Source organism: Hirundo rustica, chromosome 2 (assembly GCF_015227805.2).
Source record: "Hirundo rustica isolate bHirRus1 chromosome 2, bHirRus1.pri.v3, whole genome shotgun sequence".
Classification (NCBI taxonomy): Eukaryota; Metazoa; Chordata; class Aves; order Passeriformes; family Hirundinidae; genus Hirundo; species Hirundo rustica.
In genome coordinates, this window is record NC_053451.1 from 68,176,245 (window position 1) to 68,199,366 (window position 23,122).

At 39.2% G+C, this 23,122-nt stretch overlaps 1 protein-coding gene across 9 annotated transcripts in view; it reads left to right on the forward strand.

Annotated features, from left to right (window-relative positions):
• Positions 1-23,122, forward strand: part of LMO7 (LIM domain 7) — a 131,084-nt gene that overhangs the window by 29,368 nt on the left and 78,594 nt on the right. For all 9 annotated transcript variants that reach the window (XM_058419503.1, XM_058419504.1, XM_058419505.1 and 6 more), the window contains exons 2-3: positions 5,498-5,568; positions 8,733-8,802. In XM_058419503.1, coding sequence (XP_058275486.1) covers positions 5,498-5,568; positions 8,733-8,802 — 141 coding nt within the window. The remainder of the gene's footprint in view (positions 1-5,497; positions 5,569-8,732; positions 8,803-23,122) is intronic.

Consider the following 23,122-nt stretch of genomic DNA (forward strand, 5'->3'; position numbering starts at 1 on the left):
TCAAGAGTTTTTTGGACTGTGAATTAAGCTTTTGGTCAGAAGGGAAGATAGCAGCATTTTTCCCAAAATGACCTTGACCTCTTTGGAGGCTTCCCTGCTGCCACCAGAAATGAAAATGCCAGTAGTATTTTCCCATGGATGGGAGCTATGAATGACCACTCTTTCTCTACATTTTCCTGGGGCTCAAAATTCAGGGAGACAGATCCTGCTGGCCTCAAAAATGAGCTGCTCTTTTCTACTGTTGACCTTGAAAAATCTAGTCATTGCCATGGTTGGGCGGTTTGCTGCCATGTCAGAAGTTTTCTACCAAAATAGCTGATTTTGAACATGTTCAAGACTGTGTACAGCAACCCTCTAAATGTGACTCCTACACCACCCTAGGCTCTTTGGGAGGGATTTGGAAAAAGCAAATTACTACAGGAGAAAATTGAGGCAATGTTATGGTGGTTTTAGTGTGGTGGTTGTTTTTTTTTTTTTTTTATTTAGAGAGGGAGGGGAAGACTGAAAATGCCGGACAGCACAACTTATTTACTTCGAAGCATTTTCTGGTAGCTACCACACACACCATTCAAAGACAAGCTCATGTACTGCATGGCATTTTAATGGCAAATAGCCGTGAAAAGGGGAGGTAGGACTTTGGGTAGTACATCTGAATGCAGGAGAGGGAAAAAAATCCTTACTGCCTTTTTTTACTTCTTTTTTTGATGTTGCTCTTGTTTTGTGATAGACATGAAAAATCTGTCAAGCTGAGGTATAACATGTTTTGATGGTTGGATATAAAATGCGGTGGACTCGAAATATTACTTGAAAATGTGTTGTGAATCTACTTCCAGACCTGGCCACGCTGTACAGATGCCAGCACACTGGGAGTTGCTTGCTTCCTTGCTTGTTGGCTGGGGTGTAGTCTATGTATCTCCTTATGCATCTTGCAGGAGCAGTACCATTCTTCTTTTCATGCAGATAGTTATAATCAAAGGAGTACTGTAAATGGAGGAATACAACACTGATTATTTAAAGACTGAGCCATTTGCCATGTAGTCTGATTCAGATTTTTGTTAATAGGGAGGGAGAAGAAAGGCCATTGGAAAGGTAGGAATTTATATGTATATGGGGTGATCTGCTCAGGCAGGCATTGTGACAGGAACTGGCAGGTGTAGCCAAAATTCTGTTCTGGAGATGGCACCATTGCATCACTGTTGCATCACTGTCCCAGTTCCCTGCAGAAGACATCTCTTCAGCATGCAAAATTTGTCTTTTCTTGCTGCAGGCCGTGCTGGGTACCTGAAATTGATAAATCAGTGTTGATCTAATTAATTGCCCTCTGAGTAATTGTTTGCCCCACAAGATCCTGGCATAAGTCTGCCTTCAGGCAGTCGCTACCATGTGTGGTTCAGTATCTTGAATCTTCCTCCCATCCCTAACGTACATCCTTCTATCAGGGAGGTATGCTTCACGCTGATGCAAGCAGCATGTCTCTCAAGTTGATGCACAGGGACCTCGTATGGTTTGAGGTGGTGTAGTCTAAAGTCAGAGTGGCAGAGGAGCTCTGAATGGGGTGGAGGGAGCAGGCTGGATGGCAAGTGCCTGTGCCAAGGCATTGCTGAGATTACAGGCTGGGTGTGGTACAGCACTGCCTCCTTGTCTCTGGGCAGCTAACACTGTTGTGATGGAGAACTGGTCAGCCAGCATGCCTGGGTTTGTGGTATAATACTTGTATTGGATGGGGAGAGTCTAACTTGGCTGTTTCCATCACAGCAAAGTTAAATTGAGAAACCTGCTAGTCCCTTGGCTTTGAGTTTTGTGTGGTGGTAAACATCAGTGGGCCGGTGGTAGAACTGCCTTCTTGCTAAAACAATTCAAACCCTTGTAAACCCTGTAAACAACTTGATATGGACTCCCTTGGTTGGTTGGTTGTGGCTTTTTTTTTTTTTTTTAATTAACACTGAAAAAAATCTTTCAGATTTGGATAGATTGTAAGGCAAAGAAGCCCTGCCTTATGATCAGCTGCATTTGGCCTCCAGTATAGCAAGCCAAGGAAATGTACTCAATGATTATTTTGGTACTTAGGCATATAGTCAGCATATTCTGTGCTATGCACTTTTTGTTCAGTTCATGATGATTTTGATGTCATGTCATGCTCAGAATGGTTGGTGTTTGGTTATTTGTGATTTGTCTTCTCCTACAGGAATCACAGCAAACTTGAAAATAAACTAGCCCTCTGTCTGTAAGCATTTTTAAAATGTCTAAATTTGAATAAAGACTTGATTTCCATACTGTTGGAAGAAAATTGGTTGGACCTGGCAATTGCAAATAACTAAAGTATTGGGGGATGCTGTCTTTCAAGAACAAAATTAAACTGTTTTATAGCAGCAATTAAATTTGATTTTATTATGTAGTCTTTAATTATGTCATTGCACTCGTTCTATCAAAAAAGCAGTGATAGAAGCAGAATATATTCAGCTGTATGGAGGAGAGAAAAGAGACATAACTTGGAAAGGGATTTTTTCAAAGATGGATAGAAATCACTCTTGTAAGGTATTTTCTATATTATTTGGTGGCTCACATGGCTAAGTGGTTGAAAAATTGTCCAAAATCAATTATGCCTATTACATAAGAGTATCACACCCAGTATAAGCAGTTTTCATGAATGAACAATGACTCAGAAATTGTAGACGTAGTTTAAAGACATATTATCTTAGGGTGGGATTCACTTTGTCTTACTTAGGTTCTTACAAGCCAGGGAACTCTGGGCTGGTCTGTGTCTCTGCAGTTTTTTTAATGATACCTGGTTCCTGGGTAGACTATCATAGTTACAGCTGAGCTTGAAGCTCTGCACTGGGTATAAGCCAGATGAAAGTCCATAATGAGAAAAGTCCTCAGCCTCTGTACAAAGCAGGTATTAAAATGGAGCACTTACTTTTCTGGCATCAACAAATTCAAGTTGCACAACAACTTGGAAAATGTTTTGGTTTCAAGCACCAGTGTTAAACTGTTCTTTGAGAACACCTTCTAATTACTTAATTATTAGTTATCCTTTGAAAGTCAATATTAATGAAACCTAACTTGGCAGAACCAATGCTTTTATTTTAATACCAGCAAACCACATAGTTGTCAAAATCAGTGGGTCACGAGATCAGTCTGACACCTCCATCCTGTATGGAAAATCAGTGTTATTGCTGCAGCGGCTGCACAAATAACTTAGTCAAAATGCTTCCAGTGTAATGTCTTCTAATGTAATTTTGAGAGATCTGCAAGACTAATAGAGGCATTTATAGCCTTGTACTCAAACTGGACTCCTTCTGTTTAGGGAAACAGGATTATGCACTGTGGTATGGCATTCTTGTGTTCTGGAGGGGCTACTCTGAAGTTTAATTTGTCTCCAGTTCTTCAGTAGAACATGTTCCTTAAAAAAAAAAAAAAAAGGAAGACTTTCACTCTGAAGGTTAATTGTGGATATAGAAGACATTGCAGGTTTGGGATGGGCCCAGTTCTTGTTGAAGGAGACACCTCATCATCATGCATGACTTGCCAGTAAACTCTGTATAAACCCAAACATTTTGACTGTGTAATTCTGTAGATGTTAGTGACAACTCCAAAATAAGAACAATTTAAAGATTCTTAAGAATTGATAGGAGTTTGAAACATAGCTGTAAAGCTAGACTCCAGTTGTACAGCCCTTCTTAGAGTACAGTTCTAATCTACGACATGCAAATGTCAAATTTCTAACTTGCAGAATGAAGGGCATAATTTTAAATTAGGTATTCCTATTACTCATATTCCCTATCATCTAGGGAACATAAGTATTTATTTTAAAAGTTTCAGTGCTGTTATGTTGCATTGGCTAGCTTCCTCAAAATCATTATCACTAAATATTAATATTTGGAAACAAAATACTGTACCGTATATGCGATAAGGGTAGTTTTCAGATCGTGTTTTTAAGTGATTATTGACAAATATATTTCTATGATACAACTTCTAGTTTTCTGTAGATGCTGACTTTTATATGAGTATGGTATAAAGTGTAGTTCTCCTAGGTGAATCACTATCATCCTTTCTTTCCCTGAATTTTGAATTTTTTCTTATCTTGAGTTGGTGGTCCATCATTCATTTTCTGTTGCAATTTGTTACATTTTAGAAAAAACCTTAAGCACAAAAGAAGATTTTTTTAAATATCTAATTTTCTTCTCAATAGGAAGATTGAAATGATAACATTTGAATGAAAAGAAAACCTATGTTAAAACTAATTACTTAATTTTTTGGATTTCTGGTGTTAATGTACACCCCTCTTTGAAGTTAAAAGAAATGATATGGTGTAATGTAATAAATAATAAATATTGCATTAATAAATGTAATAATTTAACAGATCCTAAAAGAGCTTCATCCTCTCCTTTGCTCTTTTTACTGAGCACAACTCATTTTTTTCAGTACTAATTTCCTTAATTACTGTGGTGACCAGTAGGTTTGCTCTGGATGCAGGCAGGTCCCACAGCACTTTTAATTGTGTGCCTGAAGTTCTGCACAGGATCGAGGACGGTCAGGATCCCCAAAGGGCAGTTCATAATTAGCTGGTGGCTGAACATGGTGACCTCTAAGCTCAAACAAATACAATTCCTAGTATTTGGTTTCTGTTCCCAGCTGGCATAAAACCTCTCTTTTGGACTGATGGCAGAATAATAAGTGCTTTTTTGACTTTAGTGTGGGTTATTAATCTGGGTGTTTAGAGCAAATCTGCCAAGTTTGGTCCCTGCAGGGAATGCAGGCACAGGCGGGGATCTAGTAGCGACTCCAAGTGAGTACAGGCTTGAGCAAATGCTTTGGTTTTGGGGTCTTTTTTGAAAACTAATTTGCTGAAAACTTGTAGTCAGTTCTTTTGGTTTTGGGTATCTTAAGTCCCTTACAAGACATTGTTCTTGTTCACTGTTTTTCACTCTGAATACAGAAAGGAGTCCCATTAGTATAGTCCTGCCGCTTGCCAAGGAATGGGAATTGATGTGCACGTGGTAATGCAGACTTGAAGTGCTTCTTTAGTCACACTGCCTTAGGTGCAAGTGGCACAAAACAACCCAGTATTAAAATACTTTGTGCTAGATATCATGGGCATACACGCTGTAACGTGAAGTAGGAGGTAAAAGACTTTCTCTCTCTTTTGCATTTCTGTTTGAAATTTCTTTTATGCTTTTCAATGTGACTGGTATTGCTTTAGAAAATAAAAAGTATTCCCGCAGAACTTAGCTGAAGACTGACTTACACTAGAGGAAATTATTTTAAGATGTTGGATCTGACTTCTTTTGGGGCATAAAGAACTGGCTTTTAAATACTTGCTTCTTTGAAATGAATGTAAGAAAATAATAGTATGAAGTGTTAAATCAGGGTTTGTAGACTTGTTTTTGTTGGTTTTTTCTTTTTTCTTTTTTCTTTTTTAACTAGTACTTAGATTCTCTTGCTAGTCCTGATTTTGTCTGTGTGTCCAATTGACTCTCAGCTCTTATTCTTATAGGCAGTTACCAGGCAAAGCTTTGGAACTGAAGACTTTCGAGCAGCTCTAGAAAATGGAGTGCTGTTGTGCGAGTGAGTATTGACTTCCCTACATAAACCCTTCAGGTTAACAGCAGCTGGCCTCTTTCCTTCCTGGCCTCTGATTTTTTATTTTTCTTTTTTAGTACCAGAAGTTTTTTGCAGTAAATAAATTCTATTTTTTTTTTTTTTAATAGCTATTGTTTGTCATGGAAAGTAAAAGCAGCTTTTAGACATACTCTTTCCAGATCCACGTGTCCTGCGTGTTGTCCCACACACTTCTTTGTGTGATACTGAGAGGATCATGCTGTTGTTGATTCGTTATATTGGTTTTGGTTGTAATGCCCAGGATATCTCTGTGCTTTCTCTTCAGCTTCTGCAGGGTGGTGTGGCTGTGGCTGGGATCAAAGCACTCTGTTACCCCCATACCCCCTGTTGTTGTTTGGGTTTGGATTTCTGTCCTCTGTTCCCCGCCCTTTAGTGTTGAGTCTATAAATCCTGAAACTACCTATTCCTATCACAGAACTTTACACTCAGCTTGTTTTGGAGAGCTTTCTGTAAGAAGCTTCCTTGTGCTTATATAGTGTAGGCTTGGCAGTGATAGGACATGCCTGGTTTCGTTGCTAGGCTGAGTCAGAGGTGTAAAATGTCCACTCATCAGGTCTCATCCTGAGAGTATATATCTGTAATTGGCTTTTGGTACTTACTGGAACAGGTTTCCAGGACTGGAAGTGGTGCTAATCCCTTAGTATTTTAAGGAACAGTGGTTGTAAATGTCATTAGAACTCAATGCAAGGGAAATCTTGTTAGAGAACTGCCTGAGATGCTAAAAAAGAAAAAAAAAAAAAAGAAGAAACAAAACTAAAAGAAACAAACAACACCCCCCCCCCCAAATCTCAGAAACACTCTAAAATCAGTTCAGGAAAGCTAACTTTCAGAAAATATTTATAGAAGTTCAATTTTCTGAGCTTCTTTTCCTGTACATATTTTTTCTTTCTATGAATATTATGTTGTTTTCTCTCCTTGCCTTTATTCGGCTTTGGACCCTTTGCCCTTCCAGTCTTAACTTCTGAAGCAACTAATAAGATATCTGTGCAATAGGGCCTTATTAATTTCAGTAATATTGTAGAGCTGGTTGCTTTATTTTTATTACTTATGTAATTAAATGTTAATGAGTGTGAATGTGGTAATAAAAATAGCTTATATGTTTAATAAGAAGGTATTTCTTCAGGTATGTGTTTAGTGGGATGTGTATATTGTGTTCAGATGTTTAAGAATTGGTCATTAACTTATGCATACTAATCTGATATCTTCATTGTTGATACTTGGCAAAACAATGAGGCTTCATCTTCCAAAGGCAAATCAGTTAGGTTTATCTGTAGTTAATAATAATGCAAGAAAAACATCCTGTAATTTCTTCCCTTAGGAGACATGCAACTTTCTTTAAAGCAAAGGATGCCTTATTATACTAAAATAGCTGTTCCTGTGTCATAATTTTAAATCTGACATACTTGAAGTCCAAGGAGGAGTGATTTTCATATAAATTCAGTGGAAACAGGGAGGAGCAGATGGCAAAAATATTCCCATGTCCAATTTTCACCGATGACAATATAGTACAAGATCTCAAACAATTCAGACAAGCTAGAAATTACATTCCTTGGTTCACCTGTGGCGTGGCTAATTTAGGTGGCTATAATATCTCTGTCTATTGTATATCTGACTTAAACCATAGCAGATAAGACCTCTACTTGCACCACATATTCCTATAGCATCCAGTCAGTTTGTTTGTCCTGCTCAATGACCAAGTGCACTCACTGGCTGAGCCATCAGTAGTTGACAAAATAAAACCTTTTACATTTTGCCAGTTCTAGATTGCATGCACTAGAAAAAGACATTCACTAAGGTTTTTCTGGTCACATGCTATTTCATGCTCTTCAGTAAAATAAATCAAAAATTATGCATTTGAAATATTTAAAAATAAGAAAAAGAGGAGGAATGCAAACTAACTTTTTTTTATTCCACTTCAATGGATCACTTTTTTTCTTGCTTGTTAAATATCTCGGTGTTATTGAAAGATCTCAGAACCTCCAGCTTTTTTTTGTTTGGTTGTGGGTTTTTTTTTTTTGTTGTTTGTTTGTTGGTTTGTTTTTTTTTTGTTCTGCAGGTATCTAGAAATGTATCCTTTATTCCAGTGTAAACGGGTAAACTGTTCTTTGTGTTTATTTCCCAAACACATTTTCTGCTTGAGCAAAAGACGCTTTTTCCCCACACAAAGTTTTAAACTCCAGGTCTTGACTTTGCACTGGTGTGGGTAGATCACAAGGCCTTGCTGATGCTTTGTGTGGGGTAAAGGGACTGGCCAGACAAGCAGCAACAAGAAGTGAGAGCAAGTAAAAAACTCCTCAAAAGTATAGAGGCAGATGAAGTCTGCAGGGTGTCCTGAGGTTCCTGCTCCCTACTGACCCTGTGGTCCAGTGTGTGATTTGGTGAACCATAATATTTTCCCACCTCCTTGACTGAAAACCTGGGTATAAACTTGCGAGGAATCCTATGCCTCATCCTCGCTGCAGGATAAGGTATGCATTTGGGCTTATGTATTCAGTAGTGATGTGTCAGTCTGCCCTATCTTCTCAGCTTAATTATGAATTTTATGAGAAGAGTGATATCAGGCACAGTCTCTTCTGACTGCGATGGAAAATGACTTGTGCATGTAAATTATGTATGCCAAAAATGATTGCTGCACAGAGCATACTGGACTTGATAGCATTATGAAAACTGGGTTTATTTCTCACCCTTACAGGAATATTAGTGCTATCTCACTGAATTCTGAAAATCAAGCTTCTGGTACATTTTTGACATCTGCTTAGAACCTTTATGAGAAGAAAATCTATAAATAGGAAATTTGAGTCCAATTAACATCAACACCCATGTAGCAGAAATACAGATCCTTTTCTGCCCACATCTCCTCAGGCGTTTTCTTTTCTTTCTCACTTTGCTGTTCCCAGAAACCTCTTTGTGTGTGACTTGTTTCATTTTTGCTTCTACAATCTGTTCTTGCTTGTCACTTCTTGGGAGTGTTAATAGGTTCAGCTCAAACTCATTCAAATTGTGTTAAGTCAGGACTACATGCAAAGTATTTCTTACTAAGCATTGATGCTCATGCTTCAGTACAGTAAATTATTTAATAGAAAATCATATGACTTTTTTTTTTTTTTTAGTTTGATTAACAAGATCAAACCTGGTATCATTAAGAAGATCAATTGTCTGCCAACTCCAATAGCTGGTTTGGTAAGTAATGGTGTTGAATCTAATATCTGGCATATGAACCAAGTGATCTTCGTTTTTAGGGAGTTTTCCAAATTTTAGCTCCATTTTCATTTGTTCAAATTTGTACCATTTCTAGGTTATCTTAGATCACAAAGGATACCTAATCTGTCATTTGGATCTGTAACTTCAGTCAACCTGTCACTGCATGAAGCTTCATCGTCCCCATATGTATCAAGCACTGGCTCCTGTGCACAAACCTCAGTGGCATTACTTGTCTCTGTTTAAAGGCCATCCTATCTTACATTCAGAAGCCACTTCCCATATCCCCTTCTTAGGGAATGGGCTGAGTAGGAAATATTCTGTGTAGTTAAAGTATTTTTAGAACCTGTTTCACTCTACCCACAGCAAAGCTTCAGTTGCACTCAAATAACTCTGATGCAAAGATTTCAGGCTTCAACTGAGGGATTTGCCAATGTTTTGGCTGTAAATCACATTTCTGGGGGTAGAGGTGGGAGATGTATGTCATAATTTTCACAGGAAATGTAAAAGATTTTCTGTATGCTGTTTGGAAAATTTACTGCCCAGAGACTAGGATAAGTTTTGTAGCCATTTAGCATCAGAAAGCCTTCTGTGGGCAAATGAATTCAAAGAATTCCTTCTTCATCACTTTTTTCCTTATGACAACCTTGTTGGCTATCCATGTCACTTAGGGTGTCAAGGCTACTCAGTCCTGTCACAAAAACTATTGGTCTCATATTAAAAGATCCAAAGCCAACTGGACATATGCATGATTCCTGTGACAAATGGAAGATTCCACCTTATGATAAAGCCCAACGTTAGGGAAAATTACCTGGTTTCTTAGTAGGAGTAGAATGCAAAATTCTCTAGATACTTTTATTTATGTTTTAATGGGATGAGCCACCAAAACATTGGCTTTTGCTGGTCAACCATGTAGCTCATTAGAGAATAAGTGTAGTTAACTTGACTGGAGGTCATAGGATTAGGTTAAATTGACATAAATTATTGCACAAGCTGAGAATGTGCACTTCCACATCAAATGAATGTAGAAAGTATTACTAGCCTTTGTCCCAGACAAACTCAGGTATTTAGGCTTGTGAATAAGACTGCTGCACATTCTTTTCCTGTGAGGCATACAAAAAAGAATTCAAATGAAACCAAAATAATTCTGGGGAGGACAGCTCAGTTATTTGATCAGCAGTTTGATTGCCTATGTGGCCTCTGAAGCATCTGTTAGATCCAAACCAGAAAACCATAAGCTAGATTTCATTTTTGTGGTGATTTAAGTGTTGTCTTGAATCCTAACTGCAAGCACTCTTGTTTTTATAAGCATTTTTTATTTCCAGATGTAAAAATGCAGAGTATTCATGTGCTATGTAATTTGTATCTTGTAGTGTGTTATTGTTTCTTGAAGTTGTATCTAGTTCCTACAGTCTTCAAAAACAAAGGGAAGAAGTGGAAAGGTGAATGATTCTTGTAAATCGGGCTCACCCAGTGTTATTGTTAAAATACAACTTAAAGATAGTTATTGAGAGAGCTGGTGTTTTGCGTTGATCTGTGGAAAAGGTTTTACATAAACACTTCAGTTTCAGAAGACAACAATTATGAAGACCGTATTGGGATGGTTTCAGAAGGTGGTGCTTATTATGACAATAGTGGAAGACTTGTTTCATGGGCTTGAGAGGAACTTTCTCAGTTATACCAGCTTTGAAGAACCCAGGTTTCATCCCAGCATGTAAAACTCAAACTGAAAATTATGGGGATTTGCATTTATAATAAAGCAGACATTGATACCTGACAGGCTCAGGATACTGTGGATGAAAGATAGGATTTAGAGATTGAAGAAGCTTACTAGGAAATTCAGTGGTAGGCTTGCTTGACACGTACTGGAAATATCTTCATTGCTTGTCGGTTGCTTCTCCCACAAATTTTCTTGTAGTATTTTCTGTGGCTTCATAAATGTTACATACACTTTTGTGCATTTCACTTGTGGTGTCTTCAGTGCCTTTGAGTCTCACACAAATTGCTCCCCAGCAAGTTTTTTGAGATCTAGAAATTACTGTTAGAAGGGGTGAATTTGTTTCTCATTTTTCTCTTTTTTCTTTTATCTTTTTTCTTTTATTTTCTTTTCTTTTCTTTTTTTTTTTTTTTTTTAATCTAGATGGAAATTTTAATATCAAGAGATGGCAAGGTTTTTTTCTAAAACAGAGATCTGATCATGTTCTTTCTACAGCTTCTTCATGCTCCTCTAGACTCACATCCTGAAATCCATTTCCAAAACATTTTATGCCTTTATTGCCTAATTAGCATCCATTTCTCTCCTGACTTTTCTGATTGAAAGGAAGCAAACCCCCCCATGGTTTTGAGAATTTTGTGGCAGTCTGATTATCAGAAGGAAACAAACACTTTGAAAGACATCTTGTTTCTCTCCCCGCCACCCTTCCCTCCCCTTTGTTTTTCTTCCCCTCCAGGAATTCCTTGAATTTTGGTTTTGTTCCCTAGGGAATTAATATATTTTATTTCCACACAAGTATGTTGTTTAAGCATTGTGTTCACGTCAACTATTTGACAGACTTTTTCAGCAGCACAGAAATACAGTGTTGAATGGATGTCTTCGGTTGAATTTCCAGGAGGGTTTTGTTATCTTGCTGCTTTGAGTTCGTGGTTATTTTGAAAACAAACATTTTTGGTAAAATAGTAAGTGAAGGCCCATAGCAATAATGAAACATTCCATTCTATATGGAATATTGTGTGCTGGAGTGGTTTGTTTTTTTTGTTTTTGTTTTTTTTTTTTTTTTTTTAATTGAGTTAGTGTGAGATGCTGCTTTTAATGAAGTCAATGCATTACTGATTTATTATGTCATGTTTTCTTTTATGACACCTTACTTATCATAAGATCTAATACGGACTTTGTATTAGTAAGAATATTTTACACAACTCAGATTAAGCCTTAGCTTTTGCCTTTAGTTTGATTATACTGCTGCCTAGTGATTTTTAGGTGTGGATTGCAATGGTTCAGGTCTAATCATGATGGAATGCAAAAATAAATACATGTGGTTTTGAGGATTAAATACGGAAATGAAACTTTGCATTCAGTTAATGAAAAATACTTAACTAGTACCAGGAAAGTTCAAAAAATTGATTAAACTCCCCAGTTTGGCATGGCATGGGAAATTTGGGCTGCAGCTTATGTGGGGTGGGTTGTACAAATTTCTGGGAAGAAGAGTTGGATCTGGCTGTAGCTTGGTATCCATAAAACAACTTTTTGCTCCAGCCTCACTGCTCCAGTTCTCACCTGAGGCATGTGGGTGAGACGTAGCCATTGTCTTAGCTACATTTGCCTGTTCACTTCTGTTCCAGTTTGGAAAATGGAGCTGCTGGGAGTAAGGCAAGTACCAGAGACGTTGTAGGGAAGCTGTGGTCAGCACAGGTGACTGAAGAAATGTCCATGCAGCTCTTATGGTGGTTTCCTGGACAGTGAGGTGTGCCAGCTGCAGGGTGCTTAGTTCTAACTTCAGCTGTAGTTGCAGAAAGTTGCCAGTTGCAGCAGGTTGTTTTTTAACAGCACATGGCAGATTTTGGAGCCATTGATGTTCCCATAGATGTCCTGGAGGGAATTAGCTGAGAGATGGCTGGTGAGGGTGTTTTTTGCTTTAATTTTGACTATTATTTTTAAATGCCATTTAGGACCTTTGCACTAAAATAGTTTCTGGAAAATTAAAATTTAATTTCTGATTATATTTCAGACTGTCTAAAATACAGAGTTTGTATAAAGAGCAGTGCACATATTTTTCCAGTATAACAGAGGGGCAAGCAAACTGGTAGAGAGCAGCAGGTTCTCAAGCCCTCAGGCATTTCTGGGGGGTATGGGAAGGGTGACAGAAAGGTCAGAGAATTGTGGAAGCTGAGATTTCATTATGAAGAGTAGAAAAAGGGCAGACAGCATTTCTTTCTTTAAAGATCCACTTTTTCTGGTCCTTATTTGTGTGAAACAGAGATGGTATCTAAAGAAAATTACTCAAATTGATAAATCTTGCTGGGTTCAAATCCTGCAAAATTATTTTGATTAGAGTTCTTGGGTAGCAGGGGTGGTAAAAATAAAACGAATGTTTGACAAAAGCAAACCCAGAGGAAAACTTTTTTTCTCAAAAAATGCAGAGCTTTCAGCTTGAATCCCAGTATGTGAAGATGGTTTGACTATAACCACATGAGGGGGAGGATTTTGCGGTTTGACAACATATTTTCCAACAAGGCTTTGCTGAGCAGTTTCAGAGGCGCATCTCTGGCTGCAGTACCATTGTTCCCCAAAAATCTCCTGTTTTCAACTCAGTTGGCTGAACGCAGAGAATCATAAATTGGAATGAAAGTCACAAAATGCCATGAGACAGTGGGAAGATGGATGAGTTATGTAGAGTTTATGCAAGCCGAACATGTCAGTTCATACGTTGCTTGTTGCTCAGGGAGGGTAAGGGTACACCCTTCAGCAAGGCAGAATTTTAGTTAAGGTATGTTTCCAGCTGAGACCAGGTGGTGAAGCAAATTCTGAGGTAAGAGCCAGTGTCTCCTTTGCAGAGGGGTAGCTCATGGAAATCTTGCTTATACCAATTTTTGCCTTGCAATATCCCAGCTTGGTCTCCTAAGACCATCATTTTTTTGCTTTCAGCTCCTGTGAATAAGGTGGAAGTACAGTGCTTTGAGCTGTGGTTGGGAAGCTTTTTCCCACATCAGAGACACGAGGGCTGTGATTGTACAACAGGGCAGAATAGAAAGCTGTTGGGTTTTTCAGAGCTGTAAATTAAATGGCAATAGCACTTTTGTTTCAAGTTAGTCTGTGATTTCAAAAAAGGTGAGATGTTGCTAAGTCAGACAGTCTTCACTGTGAGTGCTGGATGAGCACAAAATATCATCTTCATAAAGTTCTTCAGCTTTGGGAAAGGGATTTTTTATGAATTTTTTGTTTCCTGTTCACATACACGAAAAGCTGTGCATCTCTAGGCAGTCACGGGTTTGAAAATGCTTATCTGAAATACTGTAGAGTAGGATTTTTTTCTTTTCTAATGAGAAATTAGGGCCCCTTTACAGTGGAGAGCATCTTGATGTTCGATGCAGATTTTTTCAAACATTTGTTTTCCTGATTCAACAGGAAACATATCCTTCTGACAGCTGCTACTCCAACATCATTGCTCCTCTTTAACGCAATGTAATGTGACACCATTCTAAAATGTGCTGGTTGAATGTATCAAGAGGTATAAATACCACTCACACCACAGCAACAACCTGAAAGAGCGTTACTTAGGTAATAGCAGGCAAGTAGGGAATAATAAAGGCAAAAAGAGAGAAATATGATAGAAAGCTAAACTAAAATGAAAGGGGAGATAAAGAACCGGGTGGAGAACATAAAAAATAAAAATATCTTTCTGTGCCTTTGTGCCTAACACTTTGCAAACCATGGAACCGCCCTGGTATTTCCTTATCTTTTGTCATCAAAGAGAGCTGGCCAAAATTTCCTTTTCTGTGGGAAAATTTTCTCGACTGGCTGATGGTTTTTTTGGTGATGTGGTTTTATTTTTCCTTGTGTTGCAGGGAATGGTATGCAGATGACATTTCTACTTTGTTATAGGGTGCTTTCAAAACAATTTTTCAGGCAAAGTTCACACTTCTACATATTAATTCAGTTGTATGCTTTATTTAGGACTTAGCTACAAACTACCTTCTCTAGATTACTTAGAATCAAATTAGTTGTATTTCCACTTAAATTTAAGAAATCTGATGATCTATGAGAGGGTTTATTTGATTTAAATTAATTCTTTGTTTTTTCAAAGCACCTCTGCTTCCAAAGTTCATTCCTTAATGCTGATTATTTTCTCTTGCTGTTCACCTTCTAGTCTTTATTATAGCCTTTATACTTTATATTGGTGCATACTTCCTGTCTTCTTACATTATATATATATATATTTTAATAGTTATTTTTTCATCTTAAATTCCTGCTCTGTGAATTTCACTAGTATGGGCGACAATAATAATAATGATAATGGTATCTTGTCTGCTATGGGAAATTGATTATAAATAAACTTCTCTTTTCCATTCCTCATTCCTTACAATGAGGAAGGGCAAGTAGACAAATACATGGAATAAGTTATATAAAAGCTGCTGCTGTTTGCTTTGCTTCGCAACCAAACACCAGAAAATAAAGACTTAAATTTCCTGGTTGTGCAGCAATTAAGTCTAAAAATACTTGTAAGAAATAGCCTCATAAATTTTGGTCAAGATCTGACTAATGAGCTGATAAGCATTTGATGTGCTCTGTTTGTTTTTCTGAATGTTATGTTTGGGGTTTTTTTTCCAGTGATGAGAGAGTAATACTGAGTGAGAGGGAGTAATACTAAGTGTTGTGGATCACCATTTTGAAGAGTAACAGAGCATATCACAGCTAACGTGGTGACTGAGGACTCTGCTTTCAGTTCTGCTTCCACGGCCCTTTCTTGGGGCTGATCTGAGTCGCGGGATTTTGATTTGTCAGTGGCATGATTCAGAAGTACAGGGTGAGTGCATATGCAGCCCTGCTAAGAGTGAAGCTGAGTAAGTCCTATTTGATATAATTCATCAGGAAACTGATTATTCTGGTATTGTTTTTCATAAGGCAAGGCTCAAGGTGGTACCTGTATTTTTCTGGAAAGTTGTTAATTTAAATGTGTTAAACACCAAAGATGCATCATTACCTGTTTTCTGGATGACTGTGCTCAGCAAGTCATTGGGAAATTCAGAAAGATAAGTATTTTAAGAGATTTATTACTTGGCACAATCCTTACATGAGGGAAAACTTCTATTTTGCAACAGCAATTGGTATTTGTTATGAACTCGTGCCCTGCACCCAACATGCTCCCTTTCGTAAGGTAGCTAATATGTTCAATACAGGCTCAGGAGCGCTTCAGATAGTAGGAATGAGGCCATGTTCCTCTTTATAGTAGTAGTTTCCTTGTTCAATATTTTTCTTATGCTGCAGGTAAGAAAAATTCCCAAAACTGTTATTTTCCTTTTTCTTGTGGGAAGCAAGAGATTTGTGGGGAAAGGGAAGCACTGTACCTATCTTTGAAAAAGTTAGGAAGGTGAACCCTGGGAACCATTGACCCATCAGCCTCGCCCCTGTGCCTGTTTAGATCATGGAACAGCTCCTCATAAAAGTTCTGCTAAGGAACATAGTGAACCAGGGACATGATTTGGGACAGCCAAGAGTCAGTCCTACCTGACCAACCTAATGGCCTTCTGTTATGGAGTGATCGCATCAGTGGACAGGGGAAGGAATGCAGATATCACGTATCTGGCCTTCTGTAAAGCCTTTGATGCAGTCCCCCACAACATCTTTCTGTCTAAACTGGAAAGAGAGAGAGGTTTGATGGGTGGGTTGTTTGGTGGATAGGGAACTGGTTGGACATGGAGAGTGTAGCGGTCATAGTTACTGTTCAGAGGTACATTAGGGACAAGTGACATCCCCTGGAGATTCTTGCTTGGACTTGTTCTGTTTAATGTCTTCATCACTGACACTAAATGATTGAGGTCACCCTCAGCAAATGTGCAGATGAGACCAAGCTGAATGGTGCAGTTGACACGCCTCAAGCATGGGATGCCATCCAGTGGGACCTGGACAAGCTCAACAGGTGGGCCCATAGGAATCTCAGGAGATCTAACAAGGCCAAGTGAAAGGTGCTGAGCCTGGGCTGGGACAACCCCCCAGTATTAATATAAGATGAGAAATGAGAGCAGTTGTGCTGAGAAGGACTTGGGTGTGCTGGTGGGTGAGAGGCTGGACATGACCCAGCCATGGGCACTCATGGCCCAGAGAGCCAAACGTCTCCTGGGCTGCATCCAAAGCAGCGTGGGCAGCAGGGCCAGGGAGGGGATTCCGCTCTGCTCTGCCCTGCTGAGAGCCCAGCTGCAGTGCTGTGTCTGGCTATAAGGACATGGACCTGTCAGAGCAGGTTCAGAGAAGGGCAACAAAAATGGTGAGTGACTGGAACACCTCTCCTGTGAAGGCAGGCTTGGAGAGCTGGGGTTGTCCAGCCTGAGACGAGAAGGCTCTATGTTTCAATATTTAAAGGAAGGTTATAAGAAAGATAAGGCCAAACTTTTTAGAAGGAACTGTTGTGATAGGACAAGAGGTAATGGTTTCAAATAAAAAGAGGATAGATTTAGATTGAATGTAAGGAAGAAATTCTTTAATGTGAGGGTGGTGAAGCATTGGAACAGCTTTTCCAGAGATGCTTCATCCCTGGGAACATTCAAGGTCAGCTTGGATGGGGTTTTGAGCAACCTGATCTAGTTGACAATGTCTCTGTTCACTGCAGAGAGGTTGGACTAAGATTGTCTTTAAGGTCCCTTTCAACCCAAACCATTCCATAATCCCATGTTATTAATATAAGAAAAAAATCTTTTCACCTGGGAATACAGCACTGTATTTCAAATGTGGTCATCGAATAACATGCTAAATTTCTTACTTAATGTATTTTAGTGGGATTTTGCCAGTGCTCAGAAAATTCTAATTGGAAATTAGTAACTGTGTTTCATTGGAAGCTGAAACTTCTGAATTTTACATCACTTCAAACTCCTAAGCACATGTTTCTTCAAGTTTGGGAACATTATAGCCACAATAACTGGGATGAAAATTCTGTTTAAATAGAAAACAAAAAAAAAGTTGGGTTTTTTAAAATGTTTTTGTAAATTTATGAAGCACTGTAGAAATCTGATTTTTAAACAGTTAATTTTAAGAAAAGTCTTGCTTCTTGTATAAGGAGTTTTTAATCTGTCAGATTTTGGAGTACCTCGCAAAGAGTTCTTTACCATTGCTTCTGTTCCACACCTAAAGATAGTAGAGTGTGATTAGTGAGAGTTTTAGTGGCTTTAGTGCTGAGGTTAATAAGCGAGTCATAGTAAGGTGGGGATGAAATCTTGACTTTCAGTCCAGTTGTCTCATTGACCACACTGTGAACCAAAAAAAGGGTAAATTAGTAGATGTCAGGAGTAATGCAAGACCTGATAGGAATGTACATGGAACTATAAATCACTTTTGGTAGTTTTTCTGCTGTGTTATGGGAAAGAGGAATGTGGCCTGTATGGAAATACCTCTAGCAGACAATTAAGAAAAAAGGATTGTGTGCTAGAAAGGAAGTATGGTTATTAATAGTTAGAGATGACATTGTTCTGTAGTCTTTCAATGCCTGATAGTGGGAGTATGTAATCTCAGCAGTGGTTTACTGATGTTTTGTGCCCCTCTGCTTGAAAACACATGGTACATTTCAGTCTTAGTTCTGAACTTCCTTTAATTGTTTTCTGTTGCTGCCTAAAGACTTTGAAATGTAGGGTGTGGAGAAAGAGGAGATTGTTGCAAATTCTGTGAATTTTCTAGTAGCTGCTCAAGACATCAATCAGGCAGAGTGAAATGCAGACACAGGGTTGAACTTGACAGGTTTGTAGGTGAGTGATGGTGAAGTGAAATGTGTCTAGGAGATGTAAGTGGGGAGGAAGTGTATGGATGCAGACCCCAAGAAATAGTGGTTCAGCTACTTGCCCTGGTCTCTTGTCAGGGGGACAGTAAGTGCTGTGCCTGCTGCTTGATTGCTGAATCAGAAGCAGTATTTTGGGATGCTTTAAATGAGATCAGGTCTTCCAAACCAGTGCTTTTAGTGTGCTACTAAAATGAGATGTCAGAATGTTACAAATTAATTAGTTTTTAAAAATCTTGTCAATTGACTGTAAAGTAATATGATCAGCAGCAAGAACTTTCTAATATGGAGAACTTTCATCCTTCTTCCTGCTCTGAACTAAAGCTCTGAAAAAGTATAATCCTTTTTTGCCTCAGCTTGCTGTCACTTAACAAAATACTTAAATATGGTTGCCAAATGAACTGCAAGAAATTTCCATTTATCAATTCAATCAGCTGTAGTCTGTGGTGTACTCTGTCATCTGTACACTATTTTTATTTCTGAAGTAACTGATGACTGTGTCTGTGTTTGTCAAGAAACATTCCTTCCTAACTGGAAAAAAAAAGTCAACCATGTAGAAGAAGTACACACCTTAACTCATACTTGTGACATTCATAATCTGATTCTTCCTTCCTTTGCCAAGGAAGTGCAGATTTGAGATTCCTTGCAGCACTCAGTGTTTATTCATGTTAAATCTACATAAGCTGGACCCTGGAGTATTCCCCCACCTCTGGCTTGTCAGATATTTATCAATGTGAGGTGTTTAAAATCCATGGCAGTTTTCAAAGAAAGTAGATGCTAATCACAGCGGTGATAACTTTCTCTGCGGTATCGGTGGTGGAGCTCTGCCGCTATGCTATTTACCCGCCTGTTTGCTGCACAACCCTCATACCACATCTCCTAACGCCTGTCTGAACACCTCCGCGCCCATGTGTCTGTGCTGAATCACCCTCCTCCAGTGAGGTATGTGAAAGAGCTATTAACAACACCACCAGCAACAAGTGCTGCCAAAGGCAGGGTGCTGAGCTGCTTCAGCTGGGCTCACCAAGCTTGCTGTCTGCATGACGGGGATGAGGAGGGGCATGAGGAAGCCTGGCACTGATGCAGGGGTTCAGGTGGGCTCCAAGGCAAGTCATCTCCAAACCAACTCATCGATCCAGGGTGCTGGGAAAGCTTCTCGACAGCATGGGATAAGCCCACGTAGGGCAAGAAAGGATCAGATGCAGTACTAGGATGCTGCTCCTGTTAAGAAACAGAAGATGCCTGGCTCTTGAAGGAAGAAAAGTTAGAGGAAACTTCCAAGTGCTCTCTGAGGAAGAATGAAGTACAAAAATCGGGGGCTACATGAATTGAGGATCTGAGGCCCTTTTTCAAGTCCTGTGTGTGACAAAGCTGAATTTCACCTATATCAAGTTGTTAACCTGTGTGAGCAAAACACAAAAAAAACCTTATGTATACAAATAAAAAAAAAAAAAGGGGGGGAGGGGGGTGGTGTGGAGGAGGAAAGAAAGCTCTGCCAAAACATTGTGTTTCAAGAACAAGAGGTCTTTACTTCTTTTATTACTCATTAGGCTTCAGGGGAGTTTCACCTTTAAGTGGATTACTGTCATTCCAGTTCTGTGTAGTGGGGTGACTTGGCATCGGAGCATTTAGCACACTTTGCTTGCAGAGTCTGTTTTGTATAAACTGTTCAGGGTGTAAAGCATATCACTTGAATTTTAATTTTTTTTTTTCCCCTTGACTTTGATTGGAATGCAACTAACTGGTGGGAATGTTAAGGCTTGTCTAAACAAGGAGATAGCCCAGGCTAGTTCTTCCATACTGGTTTTCCAAACCTATACTTTCCTTACAGTATGAATGCCTGTGAGTGGATGTGCTCTATTAACAAGGCTTCTCTCCCAACGTGCTGTACTTTTGCCCTTGTCCATTCCAGATGGCCTTATTTGGTAGCAGTGACATCCCAGAAACACACCTGCAGTTTACAATCTGATAATTCACTCTCTTATCAATAAAAGGCTCATTTGGTACACGTCGTTGTTGTGATATATGTCTGTAATGTCATAGTGAAGGTTATGCTGCAGCACAGTTAGAGATAGGAGCTTGGGAGGCATTTCGAGTCATTGAAGACAGCTGGTTCCTTTCTTATGTTAAATACTTTAAACGCTGTTAACTCAGAAGTCCTGTTTAAAAAACCCCAACAACCCACATGAATTTCTCTTGTGTGTTTTCCTTAATCCAGTTACTCCCATTGTGAAGAAACTGCGGAGCTCAGTGCTGCAGGCAATGAGGTGGGCTGAGCAGAGGTGTATTCTGCTGGCCATTACACATGGTGGTGGGCACCTGAATAATAAGTTTTGGGGACGATCCTTCAATACACACCTTGGTCTTACAGAGGTCTGTAACCAGCTGCAGATGGAATTGGGGTTTGGGAGACAGATGGACCTTTTGTCCGAAACTGGAATGATTCTTTCCCTAAGGCTGTGGTTTCCATAATGGCTGCAATGGTGAAGGGAAATGCTCCTCCTGTTCCTGGCTGTTCCACAGTTACTGATACTGGCAGCACCAAGGTAACCACAAAGTTTGTGCACAAAGTTTCATTCCTGCATTCTCACAGTGGGAGCACCTGCTTTCTGAGAGGAAATCTGGCAGTGAATCATTAAAGGTTTAGTATCTGTAATCATGCATAGAGCTGGGGCAGGGAATCCCTGTGTCAAGGATCACAGTAATTTATTGTTTTACCCAGTGTGGAAAAGCAATGAAGGGCGCACGGAGGGGAGTGGCAAAGCAATTAACGCAGTTTCTGATCTTTGGCCAACACAATGTTCTGTGCACTCTGTTATAGGTGGGATAATTTACTGAACAGAAGCCCTGAGCTCACTCTAAGTCAAATTATGTCTGCAGGATGATTGTTTTAATTACTATTTTTAGTTTTGGGCCCAAAAAAGGAGGAAAAGGGCAGTTTAGGTATCCTATCTACTCCTCTTGCATTTGAGTCAAGGTTGAAACTGTTGGTCTTCAGAGAAATACAGGGAGTTGTAGGAGTTAGGATCGCACACGGCAGATAGGATGGGTGGGTAATGGGCACTAAACATCCTGACATTCAGGGCCAAGGTGGTAATGGGGAGTTCCTGGCTCCCAGGCCTGTGGTCAGACCACAGGGTTTGTGTTCAGCCCTGTTCCCTCCTATCCTCTCACCCCTTCTGCCCCCAGCTGCACCTACAGCCAGAGCTAATAACCGAAACGTACCTCCGAGGAAGAGCAAGTCACCCAACTTGTTCAACAAGCTCCTGCTCTAGGTTCTTTCCTTTTACCCCACCTCTGAATATAAACAATCTGTAGCTGTGTGGTGATGCTGCTGCCAGATGCAGCTCTAAATTCTGCATTAAACTGATTTGAGCCAACTTCAGTGGATGGTATAATGCTGTGTCTATGCAAAATATTTTCTACTTTGAAAAAATACCAGTTTTTTTTTAATGGAAATTGCCCTTACTTAAGGGAATGAAGCTGCCAATAAAGAGGGGGTTTGTCATGAATGTTGAGTTGAAGGAGATACAGCTTTCAAGATGACTAAATGTCTTGATAGATGCAGTCCTAAGGAAAAATGCCTGTTAAGTGTGATCTACTCAAATGATTTTCAGAATTATGTAGCCAAAAAAATGCATCAGTATCTCTTAAAATGTCAAGAGCTTTTGTTGCTAGGGACTATAGGTACTTGGTGGCTTTGGGGGTTTTTTTGAAAGCCTGGAAGCTGAAAACAATTTCTGGCTCCAAATCATGGTACGGGTGATGATGTAACACTTAGTGCAACTGTGCTTCATGGCCTTGCAAGCATAGGGTACCATCCCCTTCATACACTGAAAACAACTGGTTAAAATCCTCCCCTAAACCCACAAAAATCCCACCCAAGCACTCTCTTCTCCAACTCTGCCCTCCAAACTAGAGCTTGAATAGCTGTAGAAATAAGGGGTTTGATTGAAACAGTGGGTATTTGTATCAGAATAGGAGACAAGCTTGAGTACTGTATTTTATTGGCTGATACACCCAGGAAAAGCAGAAAAACACCTTGTTAATTAAACTGTTTTTCTCCCTGTTGCCAAGTAATTTCAAAGATGTGCCGTAACTTGTATGCCTGCAAGTTTTCAATGTGTTTTGGTGCATATGCAGGGATTCAGAGAAACAGTTAACTAGGGAGAAGACCAGGCTTACCACACAGCATGACTGTACCCTAAAGAAAGCAAATGTATTTACATATTGTTCAAATTAATATTCCTGGTCCACCCAGATAATCATGATAATGAGGGATTTTTTAAATAAAATCGCAGCTCTATTACACAAGCTGAATTTAGTGTGATGTCATGTTGCATGTAAGTAGTCAAAATAAGATAGTGTTTACACACTCTTATGGGGAGACCTCTATTAATAAACTTTTACTTTAGTAATTTTTAATTTTTTTTTTCTGTTTTACAGACTCCACACTCTGTCCCTTTTTAGAGAGGGTGGCTTTGGGGTTTTCTTCCTAATTAAGGTCAACTTCTTCTTGATCCTTTTTGCATCTTTTATCTTTTCTCTTACTTTCCTGTTGCTCATGCTGATTTATTTTTTCTGGTTTAGAAGTGCTCTTTTCCTTGGTTGTTTTAGGTGTTGAGGAACCTCTGTACTTCCCCTCACCTCACCAGCACTCCCTGTCTTTCTTTTCAACTTCTTGCCAAGGTGACATACATTAGGAGCTGATCACAGATGCAACACGGAACCACTGCCTCAATTTTTTTTTTTTTTTAAGTTGCTCTTTGAAAATTGTTATTTTTAAAGGAAGGTGTCCATATTCTTGTGTTTCTCTGTAGAGTCAC